An 18,434-nucleotide genomic window follows, 5' to 3' on the forward strand; every position below is an offset into this window, starting at 1 on the left:
AAACCCAAAAAAACAACTTCACAGCAAGAAAGATACAGAATATTTCCTGAGAAGTCAGAAGAACCTAATGTATTCTGGTGGGCAGAGGAAAATAGGGTGAATGCTTAGTTACTTGGCGGGGGGGAGTGAGGCGTGTTTTGTTTTTTGGCTTTTTGTCTTTTTTAGGTTATAAAATTAACTTTCCTGCAACTTTCTCCCCTCTTCTGAAGCATTTCATCTGAAAATAAGCGAAGGCTCTTTTTCTTGGCCATTATATCAACTCTCCTTCGTTGCTTAACTTTCTGTACAGCAGATACAAGGTACTCGTATCTGTGTAATACTGGTAATATGACCTTCCAAATCAAATGGCCAACTTTAATTCAATTTTGTTGTTTGGGTATTTTTTTTTTTTTTTAGGGTGAAGGAAAGGGAGAGGGACAAGATGGCTTATTTGGGTTCTTTTGTTTGTTCATTTGTTTTTCAAATGTATCTTAAAAGGTGAGGTTCTGTGTTCACTGATCCGGCCCCCTTGCTTCCTTCGGCTTATGAAAAGAAGTGCTGAATCAGCGAATAGAATGAAGGAACCATCAAGAGGAGATGGCTGCTGCTGCTGTGGCTCTCTAGGTCATTATCTCTCTTCCTCCTGCAAATGCTGCATGGCACTAAGCTTACAGGTAACAGTACCACAGGGCCTGCACTTTTAAGGATGCTTATGACTTTCTGCATGTTTACCTATTATAGACTCGATACATGCTTCTATTGTTAAAGTTTATCTAGGCATTGCCTAATTTCACAGTTCAAACAGACAGCTTATGCAGCATAAAAAGGCATGTTCAAGTATCTTGGCAGATAATTCTTGATCTCAAAAATGTACAAATCTATTACTGTAAGTGACATTACTAAAGATTTGGTCTTTGTTTCAGATTAAATAATGACTTTGCATCCTTAGTAAATCACATCCTGCTTCGAAAGTACGCAACGTTTTAAAAACTATTAACTGTCTATTTCAAGGTTTAGCCAACCAAGAGACTTGGCAGATCAAAAAATACTTTTTAATGCTAACTTTTAGTTGGTACAAAAATAAATCAGAATGTGCATGGTAAATCCCAATACTGAACGGCTGAAACTGCTGTATGCTGGGCCACTACTGCTACATTCTGATTTGCCCTCTAGATGCTGCACCAACTTTTCATCACAAGCTGCAGAAATTCTACTCTCCCTGCCTTTTTGTTTTCTCCTTTCCCAAATGTGAAAATTTCTTACAGTGTTCTTTTAAATTAATCTTTTAATACCACAATAGTTAAAGGCAACTCACCAACTATAATGTCTTTTCAAGCTAAATGATTACGCTCAAACCCCTGTGCCACACCTTTCAATTATTTTCAGTAAGACTTTAGAAAAGTTGACTATTCTGGTAGTTATCCTTTTATTAAAAAAAATTAGAGAATCAAAAGAACCAAATTCACAAAAAGTAGATATTTATACATCTTTTCAAATGTGTATTCAACCGCCCCCCAAAACAAGGCATCAAAATGCAAAATTCAGGTAAGTAACTAATAAAGACAAAGGACTGAGAAAGAAGTTTTCAAATAATCATGAGTTCCTTCTCTGTGACCTTTAAAACAGTACCAAAAAGTCCATCATCTTTAAAAATTCAGTTCACTCACTCTAAAAAGATCTAGTTTTTCTTCTTGTTCTTTCAACTTTACAGTCAATATCAGAAGTAGTAGTAATTGCTTACGTGGTTAAGTTTTCAATAAGACATCTAGTTTTTAAAAAGAATTTGCACTGAATTCATTACTATCTACTTGTAGGATCTAGAAGCAAACTACAAAATAAGAAGAAATTTGCTCTGAAGACTATGAAGAAATCTAGACTGATTTTACCAATTTCTGAAATAATACTCTGTAAAGACTCCACTGATTCCATGAATCTCTTGCAAAAACAACCAGACCAGGACAAAGTTCAACAGATAACTGGTTAGTGTTTAGAAGTATCTATGCCCACCGAGAACAAGGAGCCATAAATGGCATTAATGCCATGCTTCAGGTAAATCTGCTACGGTTTAGTCTTTGACAGTCTCTGCAAATGATCTACCACGACTCTGTATCAGTAAGCTGAATGTTTCACTAACAAATGGGAAAATAAAACATGTCATGTTTTTACAGCTAACAACTTAGTAAAACCTACTCAGAGTACATACTTCTTTATGTACCCATATGAACATACAATGCTATGGAATGTAAAGAAGTATGTATTTTTGGTAGGCAATAAACTGCCAGGAGGGAACTACACTGCAGCTAAAAGAAGCCCTTGCTTCTTTCTATGTGAATGACCTTCATATGGTAAATTAACCTGGTATCAAAGAGATGACCTTTGGCAATACTAACACCATAAAAATGTATCTACTACTTTTAGATGGAAACAATGTTGCAAAGATTTCTACTTTGTGAAGAAAACAAAGTTTAACTAAGGAGATTTAAAATTATCATGAAACTCCTTTTAAATCTTTTAAGTTTAAAATACGATATGCTTTACATTTTTAAATTAAGTACTCACATGATTAAAATTTGGATACAGAAATCAGTATTACTAGAACAAAAGAGGGATAAACATGACCTATGTTCTGTCTCCACAATATGATCTTAATTAAAGTATATATCACATTAGTAGGATCAACTGGTTTGTTAAGAATAACAAGATATAACAAAAACTGACATCATTACATTTTAACAATTTTCTTGATACATTGATAAGTATATAGTCTACTGACATTAGAGGAATTTCTGAAGCAAGTTTTGTTGGTTTAAGCTTTTCTGAAAGCTACATAGTCATAATTGGAAAAGACTATCTTTTAAGTAACACTCTATTCTCAAAAAAAAAAAAAAAAAAAAAAAAGGTGGTGTTGTTCTTAATCAGGTCCTTAACCCAGTCTTTGCTTTAAATGCTGTCAGTATGTAGAAAAAATTAAAACCTAATATTTATGCATGAAAAATGACAAAATTCTGGGCCATAATTGTAGGTTAACAGGGTACATTGGTAACAGATTGCCAAATAATTAAAAGAAATTTATTATCAATATTATCCTTGAATCTGCTTTCTCCAAAGAGGAACATAAAAAGAAAATGCTATAGTCAAGTAACCAATTTAACAGACAGAATAATCATCTTTCACTGGTACTGTGCAACAGCAATTCAATATTTACGAACATGATAGGGTCCACTATTTGTAGTGTGTTGGAGGTATCACAATATTTTTTTGTACCTTATACAAAACTTACTTTGTATAATATAGACATATATTAACAAAATAATAAATAATAAAACTGCTCTCAATACTTTAATAAGCAGTACCTGCTTCAAGCTTTTTTGGAAAAAAAGAAATACTAATATTCATATATTCTAATCATTTCTTACTAAAAGTATTATTTCAACTGGAATATTCAGACATGTATAAAAAGCACAATGATAAATGAAAATTCTTATGCGTCCCAAGTTGAACAGAAATGGCTATAATGTTAACTACAGTTATAACTGAAAATATGTATGTCAAAAGTACAGGTTCCCCTATAAAACTAGATAAAGTGTATTACTATACTCATGATTTGTAACTTTAAAAATTACTGAGCATTATAAAATTGTAGAACAATTTTATCCATTATTCTGCAGGCATGAAAGTTTTTAATAATTATTTTAAAATATCCCGGTGTCAAAGTCTTATTGCTCTAATATTAAGAGTACATAATCCTCAGAAAATAAAATGACAGCAACTGCTATTCATTTAAAAAAAATAAGATTATATACTGGTTTTAGTGCTTACAAGTTTAACTGAACATATCTGAGTCTTTTCAATCATTCTAAAATGCCACATCCATTGCTTAGATCAGCTGTTCATTTTTAACTGAGTACATAGTAAACTCTGGGCATCTGCTGACACTGGTGTAACTCAAACATTTCAACTGTCTCTCTGACAGGGATAACAGATGCTGACATTATCAAATGCTGTACTATTTTTTTTCCATGGCCTCTCCTTGCCCCAATATGGCCAGTATATGAAACTGAACTGCCATCCAAAAGCACACTTGAGCAACTGGATCTGCTAAACAGCTCCCATATAACTAGTAAAAATAGAAGCCAGTTTTATTGCTATCTTCAGCACTTAAGTCCAGGCAATTTAACACCTGTTTCATTTCTATTAGAATAAATGGAAAGAATTGTAGTTACATTAGTTTCACCAGCAGCATGATACTTACCAATCAACAGATGCAGAATATACTTAATATGAGAACTGTTTGAATACTGCCTGAAATAGTGTCAGCCTTTTCCCAGTTTAGTTCAAAATAGTAACTGTTTCTTTTTAGGTGAAATTAGTGAGTTACTTATAAAAGTAAGTGAAAGCACTTACTTTATAGGCAAACCATAATATCTCAAAGTTTTATTTTGCAAGTATATTTCAGAAGATATCCCTTCCCTGATACTTAAATGCAACACAAATCACATTATAACAAACACCTACTGTACTGACTTTTAAAGTTATTACTCATGTAGTAGACTTCAATACTCAAATTTATTGATTATAACTATGCACCGCAAGTCCATGTATTATTAAGCTGATAGTGGAAGTAACTAGGCAATCTGTACCCAAAACGATGGAGAACTCAGTCAGGGAAATAGACCTTGAAAAGGGTTAAATTACTAACCTATGATTAGTAACACTACATAAGCAAAAACAAAGAAAAAATCTGGCATGTATTGTAGTTCCTTTCAACACAAGTCCAAGCAATACACTGAACACACGTGTGATCTATTTATAAACCAAAGGGCAGAGGTACTTTCTTAAGGCCGCTCATTTTCCTCCACCCCCTCCCTGTCAGCAACTTGCTATTACCCTCAAGTGTAATACTAATTAAAGGAGCAGTGGTAGAAAGGTTACCATATTCTTCCCTAACCTATTAGGATACTTCCTTGGTTCACTGCCTAAAAGATAAATACAAAATAGTATTCTGAAATACATCAAGGTCTGTTTGTTCCTTTAAATGCTGTTGGTTTTAAAACAGGTTATTGTCTACACTTAAGAATTATGCAAAGCTGTACACTGGTAATTCCTTAATGCATCAACAAAATGTTAAAGGGTAAAGACTTCTGCTCCACTCAAGTAGGAAATAGTAGGAAAAGTGCCTTCAAAATAGAAAAGTTGACACGTAATGCTGAAGTACTGATATGAGAATCTCTAACATTTGTTCAAAGTCCATAACCATAATTGTACAAATAAAAAGCATTTCACCTCTTTCGTATCCCAAACTAGCAGTACTGCAATGCTTTGCTAGAGCTGGTAAAATGGAACCAAATCGCCTCTTCAATGGATTTGGTCCCCTTCAACCAGCTGTAGCTATGCATTGATTACTACAGGACAGCCAACGTTTTTCATTTATGAATATCAATCACATGTCGACTAGTTTCAGCTTATTTAAGTTATTCAGATTGTGGTTTAAATCAAATAATTTGTTACTGTTAATTCTCCTTGGGAGAACCATAAGGGTTAACAATGTTTAGAAAAAGTTTTATGAAAAATGTGTGGATGACTTATGAACTGCAAATAAAATAATTTTACTTATTTACCATCTTGGTGGTTTTTTTTAATCCTTCAGAAAAGAAATGGTAATAAAATGTAGCCTATACTGCATAATAAAAAAATACACTTCCTCCAAAGGAAGAAAATATTTGGGAAGGTTACCTAAAACCTACAGTATGGTTCCAAAGAATGGACATGCACATATTTTAAATTAAGGAAAAACATAACATTAAATAGAATACTCTAGAAATGTTGGGTCATTATTTTCCACAGGATTAGCATTTAATTTGACTGCTATTTACCTGAATATTGATAGATAAAGGTAAAAAAGAAAACGAACGATTCTGCAGAAACTGCAGAGACTGCAACAATATCTAGTTCTTCCAACCACAAAAGTTTTTAACCTTCTGAAAAGAAAGGAAATGGGAAGCATTCACAGCTTTTTACTATGTAGGTATTTCACCTCTCCATACTCAGTTGTAAAATGAAGATCTCTTCTAATAATAACATCCTATGACTCTCCTCACAATTCTCTTTGTCCTTCACAAAAAAATATAGACACGAACCTCTCTTTCTCTTAGTGGAGAGAAAATGAAGGAAAAGGAAAAATGACAAGTTATCCAACATCCCTCTATTTTTCTTACTGCCTGCAATACAACTATAGGTAATATAACATTCTTTAACACATGGAAACAAACATTTCAGTAATTAATGAAGGGTTACTAATGGTAAGTAGCAGTTTAAAAAGCTACATGTTCACACAATTTTCAATAGACCACTCCTCTATTTCAAAGCTAAGATCACCCCTTAAAAAAGAGTAGGCAGGGCGCCTGGGTGGCTCAGTGGGTTAAGCCGCTGCCTTCGGCTCAGGTCATGATCTCAGGGTCCTGGGATCGAGTCCCGCATCGGGCTCTCTGCTCAGCAAGAAGCCTGCTTCCTCCTCTCTCTCTCTCTCTGCCTGCCTCTCCGTCTACTTGTGATCTCTGTCTGTCAAATAAATAAATTTAAAAAAAAATCTTTAAAAAAAAAAAAAAAAGTAGGCAAAGGAAAGTATATATATATATAAATAAATTTTATCTCTTCATTCAAATTATTAGGTCTTCCGACTCATATTAATCACATTTCAATTAGCCACATTAAATATACTTATGCATTACAAGGCACATCGTGTCTGAGAGTGGATGTATGGCATACAATAGAAAATGGACATACTATAAGTATAGTACCATTTAATACACTCTCAGCTATTTTTTTATATATAGCACTCAGCATGTTCAGAGTTTATAAGAAAAGAAAAATATTAAACACAAAGATATGGTCTGCATTATCAAATCTTCATATATTCAACACAGTCTTATTTACTAGGTCTTTTTTCAGAATTTAAAACGTTAAAGGTATCATAACATTCCAGAGGGGAAATTATGAGTTGCTCACATATTCCGTAAGATTTATTTAGTCTGTGCCTTTGTGCAAATAAAAAGAGGTAAGTAAGAAATGACTGTGAAGTTATCTTAGCACTAACCTAAAAACACAAGTGTGTCACATTATGTGGTCCATTCATATTTTGCTATTACTTTTCACACTCGATTTGTATTAAAGAAAGATTTGTAAATAACACTATATAAGGTAACTTCATAATACAGTTAACAGAACCTCCAAAATATCTATCTGGCATCAGTACTTTCAAAATACTTAGCTGGTTTTTGGCTAGCTCTGCAAAGAATACTGCTAATTTATTTTCATGCCTGTGAAGATCTAAAACATTAAGAGCTAAAAATGCAACATCCTCATTAGAAAGTACCTAAGTAATGTGCCAATTAATGTTACTCCAAAGAAATTTAGTTTTCGGGGCGCCTGGGTGGCTCAGTGGGTTAAGCCGCTGCCTTCGGCTCGGGTCATGATCTCAGAGTCCTGGGATCGAGCCCCGCATCGGGCTCTCTGCTCAGCAAGGAGCCTGCTTCCTCCTCTCTCTCTGCCTGCCTCTCTGCCTGCTTGTGATCTCTCTGTCAAAAAAATAAATAAATAAATCTTTAAAAAAAAAAAAAAAAAAAAAAAGAAATTTAGTTTTCATTTTCAACAACAGAAATGCTTCCTGCTCTTCATTTAAATCTGAAATTTCACCTATATGCAAAAAAAGGTAATATGGCTAAACTCTAGGGAAAATAATGTCTAAATATCAAAAATAAGAAAAAGCATAGTTCTTGGTTAAGATTCCTGAAATACAAAAAACTTTATTAAGTCATATTGTAACTGCTATTCTAAAATTCCCCAAATTTTATAAAGCATGATACCAAAATATTCAGTGTCTCAGAATGAAAGCTTATATTGTCCCCCACAATTCTGAAAGGAAAGAAACTGCTTTATAATTCTTTCTCTCTTAATGTCTTTATTTCAGTTGTTATACCACGAGGAAACATGAAGATCTGCTTTGAAATCCAGAATCTACATTGATCTTGAAGTTTTGAAATCTATATTTCAAAGTATATTCTTCAAAAATATTGGACATCGAAACGTATTTTTGATAACCAGGGATATTATATTTTCTTTTTAAAAAGCACAATCGGGACACCTGGGTGGCTCAGTCAGTTAAGCATCTACCTTCAGCTCAGGTCATGATCCCAGGGACATGGGATTGAGCCCCACATTGGGCTCCCTGCTCAGCAGGGGTCTACTTCTCCCTCTCCTCCCTGCTCATGCTCTCTCTTGCTATCTCTGTCTCTCTCAAATAAATAAAACCTTTATAAATAAATAGCACAATCAATAACTCTACTGTCATTAACTTATTGCTGAAAAATTATTACTACTTACTAACAGCAAAGCTAAGGAATAGAATGTTACTTTAATCTCACATATATACACATGCACATATAAACTTTGGAAACTTTTGCATATTGTTAACCATAATAAACTGAAATAATTTTAAGTAAACATCTGTGCTGGTACTAAGTTACATTTGCAGTGATATAAGTGATTTGCTGTAGAAATAATATATATGTATTCTAATAAAAGAAAAATCTCAAAATTAGCTAAGAATTATATTAACTGAAGTATCATCAACTGCAATTAATATTGACTACAAATGAAATTCAACAATTAAGCCAAGTATACTAAAGAAGTATAACCTAGTTTAAAACAAAGATCACAAAGAACAAATTAAAATATTGTAATTCAAGGTAATAGATTAAGTTATATAAATTATAAAATGCTTATAAGGGAAAAATGTTGGCCCATATTAATCTTGTCTAATATTTTATTCAAAAATACTGATTTCATCAGCCTCTGGAAATAATAAATGAACTATATCTGGTTTTCTCAAATAAGGGCTGAGGCCAAAGACTTTTGAAAAAAATTCTGAGGGGCTTTTGGGTGGCTCAGTGGGTTAAGTCTCTGTCTTTGGCTCAGGTCATGATCTCAGGGTCCTGGAATCGAGCCCCACATCAGGCTCTCTGCTCAGCAGGGAGCTGGTTTCCCCTCTCTCTGCCTGCGTGTAATCTTTCTCTCTCTCTCTCTCTGCCAAATAAATAAAATCTTTTTTTTTAAGATTTTATTTATTTATCTGACAGACAGAGATCACAAGCAATCAGAGAGGCAGGCAGAGAGAGAGAGGGAAGCAGGCCACCTGTCGAGCAGAGAGCCTAATGCGGGGTCAGATCCCAGGACCCAAGCCAAAGGCAGAGGCTTTAACCCACTGAGCCACCCAGGCGCCCCAATAAAATCTTTAAAAAAAAAATTCTGAGTACACCAAAAATTATTCCTTCTGCCTTTTGACATCACTGGTCAGTACAAGGAAAGAGAAGCATGTTTTAAGAATAAAAAACTTGATATGAAAAAAAGAACTGAAAACAACCTCAATTTGCAATTTCTACTGATAATATAAGTTCAACTGATGTATATCTTCTGATATTCTTTAGTGTCCAATTAAAATCCTATTCTTTATCTGGCAATCTATAGTCACAATTGCATGAAATGTCTTAAGGAAATAGGAATAAAAAACAATAATGTAGCTTTAACAAAAGCACTTTGCTGCAGAAAGAAAATGGCTTTTTTCTTTTTTTAAATGTCACCTGACACTAGTTATTTGATTGGAGAAATAACCCTTATAAACTTCAGGGGAATTCTCAAGATCTATACAAGAATTGAAGAAATACTAGTAGTATACTCTCTTCTCCTTGTAAAAGCTTATTACCATTAGTAAATACACTACCCCCACTCCCAGTAAAGTGAGACAATCCAAAATATTTAAAGGTGATTCATGTCCTAAACACTTCAATTTTCAGTTTATCTTAAACTTTATGATTTAATATAATAAGCTAAATTCCCTCAATAAAATCTCTCTTTTTTTTTTTTAAAGATCTCATTTATTTATCTGAGAAGGGAGGGCATGTGTAGGCATGAGTAGATGGAGGAACAAAGGAAGAGAGAGAAGCAAACTCTCTGCTGAGTAGGGAGCCTGACCTGGAGCTCAATCCCAGGACCTGAGCTGAAGGCAGATGCTTAACTGACTGAGCCACCCAGGTGCCCCAATAAACTCTCTTTTGACCATTCTAATCTGAAATAATTGCTGTTCAAACTCCTAGCAGTTTCTCTACAGAATCTGTAATTACATAACATCCTGTGATATCTAGCATTGTCCTGACTATGAAATTAAGACTAACATTTATTAAGTCCCTATCACAGTCAAGGCATTGTGGGAGATACAGAGATGAAAAGGAGTGCCCACAATTTTAACAGAAAGAAACAAAGAAATACCACACAAACATAAAGTGCAATAAAATAAGAAGAAAGAACACATCAGTACAGGGCAAATTGAAAATAATTTCAATGTTGAGATCTAGGAGCTCTGAAAGAAAGATGGTTAAGGGGGCGCCTGGGTGGCTCAGTCCTTAAGCGGCTGCCTTCGGCTCAGGTCATGATCCCAAGGTCCTGGGATAGAGACCAGCATCAGGCTCCCTGCTTGGTGGGAAGCCTGCTTCTCCCTCTCCCACCCCCCTACTTGTGTTCCCTCTCTCGCTGTGTCTGTCTCTGTCAAATAAATAAATAAAATCTTTTAAAAAAGAAAAGAAAGATGATTAAGATCAAGAAGGGAAGGGGATAAGGATATCCTGACTAAAGAAAATGCTTAAATAAATGAACAAAGTAGACAAAATATTTTAGAAAAGGGGAACAGCATAATGTAACTGAAGGGGTAAGGTAAGAAGAGGGATTTTAATTACTGGGAGATAAAGTCAGAAAGTCTTAAGAGAGACCACAAATGGGTATGAAGGCCAAGTTCAAGGTGTGCAAATTTTATTCTACGTACAATAGGAAGCAACTGAAGATTTGGGAGCAGGGAGAGGCACAATTATATCTATGCCTTTAGAATGGTAAGTTGGTATTGTATGAATATTAAATCAGAAAAAAGACTGAAATCAGAGAGAAAATTAGAAAGTTACTATAATAGTTTAAGTAAAAGTGGTGAGTACTTAATTACATCAGCAACAACGGGGAATAGGAAGAATGAAATAGATTGGAAAAGACTAGTAGAATAAATGGAATTTGAGAACTAACTGGAAGTTGAGAATTAGTGAGAGAGTAGTCAAAGATAACACTAAACAAAGAGGCAGCAAGGGAACAGCTGGATGTATTAGCACATTCTTAGTTAAATCATTCACTGTCCATGTGTTTCAGTCTTGAAACCACAATACAGAAAAAGTACTGTAAGGTAGTTAAGAGTGATTTTTCTTTTCTTCCTTTTTCTTTTTTTTAAAGTAGGCTCCATGAGGAGAAAGGGGAACCCTCTTACACTATTAGTGGGAATGCAAGCTGGTGCAGCTCCTTTGGAAAATAGTATGGCGGTCCCTCAAAAAGTTGAAAATAGGGGCGCCTGGGTGGCTCAGTGGGTTAAGCCGCTGCCTTCGGCTCAGGTCATGATCCCAGGTCCTGGGTTCGAGCCCCACGTTGGGCTTTCTGCTCAGCAGGGAGCCTGCTTCCTCCTCTCTCTCTGCCTGCCTCTCTGCCTGCTTGTGATCTCTCTCTGTCAAATAAATAAATAAAATCTTTAAAAAAAAAAAAAAAGTTGAAAATATAACTACCTTATGACCCAGCAATTGCACTACCGGGTATTTACCCCAAAGATACAAACATAGTGATCCAAAGGGGCATGTGCACCCCAATGTTTATAGCAACACACAATAGCCAAACTATGGAAAGAGCCCAGATGCCCATCGACAGATGAATGGATATAGATGTGGTATGTGTGTGTGTGTGTGTATGAATATTAATCAGCCATCAAAAAAAATTAAATCTTGCCATTTGTAATGACATGGTTGGTACTAGAGGATATTATGCTAAGTGAAATAAGTCAATGAGAGATAGACAATTACCATATGATCTCACTCATATGTGGAATTTTAAGAAACAAAACAGAGGATCATGGGGAAGAGAGGAAAAAAATAAAACAAGATGAAATCAGAGAGGGAGACAAACCATATGAGACTCTTAATCATAGAAAACAGGGTTGCTGGAGAGGACGGGAGTAGGGGATGGGGTAACTGGGTGACAGACATTAAGGAAAGCAAGTGATGTAATGAGCACGGGGTAATATATAAGACTGATGAATCACTGACCTCTATTTCTGAAACCAATAATACATTATATGTTAATTAACTAAATTTAAGTTAAATTTTTTTTTTTTAATAAAGTAGGCTCCATGCCCAGCATGTGTCCAACCACAGGGCTTGAACTCACAACCCTGAGATCAAGACCTGAGCCAAGATGAAGAGTTGGACACTTAACTAAGCCATCCAGGCACCCCTAAGAGGTATTAAGTCAGATTGTTGCTCAACGTCTAGCTGCTCATAGCCAGATATGTGGTCTTAAACATAAATTCCTCTCTTTATAAGCTTCACATTCCTTATCTAGTAAAAGAGGATATTAACACCTACCTCAAAGAGCTGTTGAAAGGATTAGAGATAGTGCACATAAACCTTTTAATAGAGGCCTTGCCTGTGGTAAATGCTATCATCATCATCTTCTACTTGAAAGGCAGGAAACATATATTTTTGTCTCCTTCACAATGCCAAAGTATGAAGTGTTCATATATTTGTCATTTGAAAAACAAATCAAAATATAATCTAAAATATGGTCATTTATTTCCTCCCACATTATTTGCCCATCATTAGGAGCATCAACAAGCAATAGCAGTAAAATCCTTTTGTTCTCTGTGCTCACCCTCTAGTGGTGATCCTAAGAAGCTAAAAAAATAGCAAAAACTAGAAGGATACATGATATAAAAATGCAGTATGGAACCAGAGGACAAAAACTCATGGGAATGTAATATAGTTAATTAATACTGACCTGTGTATTTCCAAGTTTCTAAGAGAGTAAATATTAAAAGTTCTTCTCATAAGAAAAAATATTTGTAATCACATGGGGTGAAGGATGTTAACCAGAAGTACCATAGAAATCATTTCATAATATATTCATATATCAAATCATTATATTGTGCAACTGAAACTAACAATATTTTATGTCAATTTTGTCTCAATTTTAAAAAAAGAATTCAGGATAGATTAAACTGTCAAAATAAACTTCAAAGTGAATAGCTAGCTCCCTCAGGCAAGATATGAAGGCTTAATTCAACATTAAACAGAAGACATCTAATGCAGTTTTCTAAAATGCCTCTCAAGGTTAAGTTGTTCCCAAAAATTCATTCACAGCAATCTCTACATTAAGCAAAAACTAAGTATTTTCCTGTTCTGTGAGACTTTGCTGATCCTTATGAATTCTGTGATTTCCCATTAGTTTTTCTCAAACTACAACCAGCAAATCCTTTTCCTAGTAGACTGCCTATCACCACTGTTAACAATGGCTGGGGAATATCTACACTAGAAGCTTATACAATTATATTATTAATAAGGAATTAGTACTTAAGAGTTATTCAGCCACAAATTAAAAAAAATAATCATGCAAATGGGGTGCATGGGGGGCCCAGTCAGTTAAGCATCTGACTCCTGATCTTAGCTCAGGTCTTGATCTCAGGGTCTTAAGTTCAAGTCCCGTGCTAGACCACATGCTGGGCATGGAGCCTACTTAAAAAAAAAAAAAAAAATCAAACAAATGGATAATATAAGATTAGACACTGAGAACGATCTTAAAGAAACAAATCTCAAAATGGAATGCATTTTAATTAAATCTTTAGATATAAGCAATATTCTTGATAACTTATATCCATATTTAATATATATAATATTCATTTCATAATATTTGTATTAGTTTAACAATAAAAAAACTTCCAGACTTTAAGATGATTTATAATGTACTAAAATAAGCAATTACTTCCTCATCTGTATCAGAAAAAGAGAACCAGCGCTAGGAAAATATTTTTAAACTGCATATAAAATAGTAAAGGTGAGATCTTTACCTGGGATTTCCTCTTAGTGCCGCATGGTGTAGAGCATTAAATCCATTATTGTTTGTAATGGTAACATCTGCTCCAGCTTCTAGAAGAACTGCCAGAATGTCATCACGTTTCTTACTTATTGCATCATGAAGAGGGGTATCACCTTCAGAATCCTTTTTTTTTATTTAGAGAGATTTTCATTAGTTCTTGAGCCAAACATCACATGTAATATTAATATGTACACTGAAATACTGAACAGAAGCCATATCTAGTAACCTTCAATAAAACATTCTGCATTAAATTTTAGGATGTAGGCAAGAAACATTAGCCTCATTATATTATATTAAACTCATCCTCAATCTAGATGGGGAACAATGAACATGTTGTAGCTTACCAAGGAAAAAGAAAAGTAAAATTAAAAAGTACCCTCAAATATGATGCAGATAATTACAAAAACTAATAAGGTTGGGGCGCCTGGGTGGCTCAGTGGGTTAAGCCGCTGCCTTCGGCTCGGGTCATGATCTCAGGGTCCTGGGATCGAGTCCCATGTCGGGCTCTCTGCTCGGCAGGGAGCCTGCTTCCCTCTCTCTCTCTGCCTGCCTCTCTGTCTACTTGTGGTCTCTCTCTGTCAAAAAAATAAAAATAAAAAAAATCTTAAAAAAAAAAAAAAACTAATGAGGTAAAAAGCTACCCCCAAATTTCATTGGTTTAAAATGGCCTACTATACCATTTTCCTACCAGTAATCGTTATGCCCTAAAATTTCAAAACAAACCTACACAGTCTTGGGGCCCTAGAGCAATGAATTAAAAGTCAATAGTTCTCAACCTTGGCTGTACATTTAGAATCTGTAGGGGAGCTCTTAAAAAGATACCCAGGCACAGGGTGCTGGATGGCACAGTCCAGTTAAGCCTATAGCTCTTGGTTTCAGCTCAGGTCATGATCTCAAGGTTGTGAGATTGAGCCCCGTGTCAGGCTCCATGCGTGACAGAAAGTCTGCTTGAGATTCTCTCTCCTTTTCCCTCTGTCCCTCCTGCTCATGCATGAACAAGCATTCTCTCTCTAAAATAAATAAATACATTGTTAAAAAAAAAAAAAAAAAAAAAAGATACTTAGGCTCTTCTCTAGGACAACTAAACCAGAATCTCTAGGAGTAAGACCCAGGCATTAGTAGTTTCTCAGAGTCCGCAGCTGAATATATTATGTAGTCATGGGTGAAAATATTAATCTAAATGTTTTCAAGGGGCAGGAAAGTGGCTCATTAGTCAAAATAGAAAAAAATGTAAAAGAAAAGAATATACAGCTGTCTTGGTCTTCCTTTTTTTCAAGCTGACTACCTTTTTCATTAATCAACTGATTTAGTAGTATGCTGTTATTCATTATCCATTATCCCCACAAATGGGTAATTTAGACTTCATTTATTTCATAGTTTCATAAATACTGTTCTCAGTTAAGTAATACCTATGATTTATGCCATGGTTGCTAAATCCAGCCTGCCACCTGTTTTTGTAAATAGTTTTATTGGAATTCAGCCATACACATCTACTTATGCATTATTGATGGCTGCTTTCATACTACAATTGCAGCACTGGACAGTCATGACAGAAACTACATGAAAGCCTAAATCATCATTTGGCCCTTTACAGAAAAAAGTTGGCTAATCCCAGGAATATGCTCATCTACTACCCTCATAACAAATTCCTAATCCAACTTCAATCCAACCAGCCACTTTTAACCTTTTATGTAGTGACACTAAAAATTCATAGTCTTCAACTTGAGACAGGCTCTTAATATGGCCTTAATAATATATTAAGAGCCATTTAATATTAATATATAATATATATAATATATAATTAATATATCAAGAGCCATATAATATGGCTCTTAATAATGGCTGGAATAAGCTTCTACAGGCCCTGATCGTCCTTCCTTCTGGTCCCCACAGAAGCTATTCCAAACATTTATCACTCTGCTCAATTACTTTTCTATACCCATTACTCCCCATTCACTCTCAATGGATGACACTGTCTCCATTTCAGAACCCAAAAAAATAGGTATAAATTATTTCTCCTTCAACAGATTAACACTCTCTAATTCCTCTCCCATCCCCCAATTCTATAATCCATTTAGAAGCTCTAAATTCCAAACCCTGTCAGCTCCAAAATGCTGTACCTTAGAAATATCAGTCTCTGATAATCATCTAGCTGAATAAAATCTCCAATTCCTTCAGTTCTCAAGCCCTCAGTCCCATTACTCCTATTTTTCTTCTTTGTTGCTTCTCTGACATATATCCAATCAAATCCATCTGGCTGCTAAAACTATGGGTGGACAAGAATCACCTCTTAGGTGACTCTTGCCTCAAAAATTAGGTCCTACTGAAAATTAACCCTAAAATCCTGTATATTTTCCAAAACAGAAAATCTTCCTAGACTAATGACTAGATCAAGACCCGAAGATAAATTAAGCTACAATTAAAATAATTTAGATAAAGTAACTATCATTAAATGCAGCCTATTCTACTTCCTTAAGCTGCTGAAGCTCACTGTCATGATCAGTAAAGTTAAATCAATTCATAAGCTGATATTCTTGCAAAGAAGTCCCCACCCCCACCCTCCAGTATAAAACCAATCTACTGACACTTTCCTTCAAAGATCTTTCCAAGAACAGCTGCCAATTTTATCACATAGAATGATCAAACAAAAAGGAAATGATAACAAAAGAATGCCTACAACAGAACTTCGTATTTCCTCTTTACAGAATCTTAGCAACGCCTGCAGAATGTACATCATTGAAGATTTTACCTGGAGGCTAGGATGACAGCCAAAGTCCAATAAAGTCTTCACCACCTGCAGATGGCCTTTATTGACAGCAATATGAAGCGGCGTCTGTCGGCGCTTGTTGCGAGCATTCAAGTCAGCACTGCCTCGGTGCAGCACTTCTATGACAGCGCCTTCGTCTCCAAAAGCTGCATGGTGAACAGCTCTATCTCCATCTTTATCCTAAATGTCAGCATTTAAATCTGAATTAGTGAGGGAATATTTTAGAGAGAAAATAAAACCTGAAGCTCTGTTACGTCATTAAGAATTAATGTGAGAAAACACAGAAAGGAGTCAACAATATAACCAGAAATCCACTTGACTAGTGATTAACTCCAAAGATAAATGATGACCCTGGATCAATACACTATGTCACATACATACTGGATCAATACTTATATCAGAAGTAGTCTGATCTTTCATTACTCCTAATTTATCAGCCATGATGATAAGTCAACATTAAGAAAAATGCTAAATTATGATACAAATATACATAAACATTTTTCCATTTAAAAACTGTAGTTACAAAGGTTTTTTAATGACATAGAAATTATATAAACATTAGCTGAGTAATTTAAAGAGAAAGAAAGGATGCCACACTGTGATCTCAATTAACTTTGAGAGAAATATATCAACATATTAACATTGGTTATCTCTAGTTGGTAAGCATATACTTTTCTGTATATTCAAGAAAAAAATTAAGTACCACCTTAAAAGATAAAAATGAAACACAGATCAGCATAATTTCATATATGCATATAATTTCATATATCCAAAATTGAGAGAAATGTCCACTCAAACTATTTCAAAAGAATCAAGTAGGTATGCCTTACCTTTTAAAATAGGCCTATTTCTGGAGAAGTAGAGAAAGACCTGATTGCTTAAAAATTTTTAATGTAAGAAACCTTTTTTTTTTTTTTTTTTAAAGAGAGAGAGCTTGTGCGAGCATGGGGCAGGGGTGCAGAGAGAAAAGGAGAGAGAATCCCAAGTAGACTCTGCAGAGCCCACTGCCCGGCTTGATCTCATAACCTTAAGATCATGACCTGAGCCAAAATCCAGAGTCCAATACTTAACTGATTAAACCACCCAGGCGCCCCTGTAAGAAATTATTTTTTGAAGGGGGAAAAAATGCCCGTACTGCATGAAGATAATATACATAGTCCACATCAAAAAAGAAGGCCTCAGGACTCCTGGGTGGCTCAGTGGGTTGGGCCTCTGCCTTCCGCTCGGGTTATGGTCTCAGGGTCCTGGGATCGGGCCCCACATCGGGCTCTCTGCTCAGTGGGGAGCCTGCATCCCTCTCTCTCTACGTGCCTCTCTGCCTACTTGTGATCTCTCTGTCAAGTAAATAAATAAAATCTTAAAAAAAAAAAAAAAGAAGTCCCATTACTTTGCTAGATGCAGGCAGAGATGGGTATTATAAAGATACTCTCTCTATTCCAGACTACGTCTCAAGTTTTAATACCCAGAAGTAAGCATGTTTTAAGACTTTCTCCAAAGCAGTATTTCCAACCTTTAGTCCTACCTCCTCATAGACTCCAGCTTTAGCAAGTGGTCTGAAAATCCATAAAGTACTCGGGATTATTTTAACTACTCTCCACAGATTTAAATTAAAAACAAAACAACAGTTCATTCAAAACAGCTGCTGAATTCAAAACAGTCTTTGGTCTTAGCATATTTTCTCAGACAG

General features: G+C 35.1%; 1 protein-coding gene across 1 annotated transcript in view; it reads right to left on the reverse strand.

Moving 5' to 3' along the window:
* MIB1 (MIB E3 ubiquitin protein ligase 1) overlaps window positions 1-18,434 on the reverse strand; it is a 139,338-nt gene that overhangs the window by 39,944 nt on the left and 80,960 nt on the right. Inside the window, exons 11-12 of the mRNA XM_047696601.1 lie at window positions 16,730-16,927; window positions 13,952-14,103 (exon numbers count right to left, since the gene is read on the reverse strand). Coding sequence (XP_047552557.1) covers window positions 13,952-14,103; window positions 16,730-16,927 — 350 coding nt within the window. The remainder of the gene's footprint in view (window positions 1-13,951; window positions 14,104-16,729; window positions 16,928-18,434) is intronic.

Source organism: Lutra lutra, chromosome 12, assembly GCF_902655055.1.
Source record: "Lutra lutra chromosome 12, mLutLut1.2, whole genome shotgun sequence".
NCBI classification, from domain to species: Eukaryota; Metazoa; Chordata; class Mammalia; order Carnivora; family Mustelidae; genus Lutra; species Lutra lutra.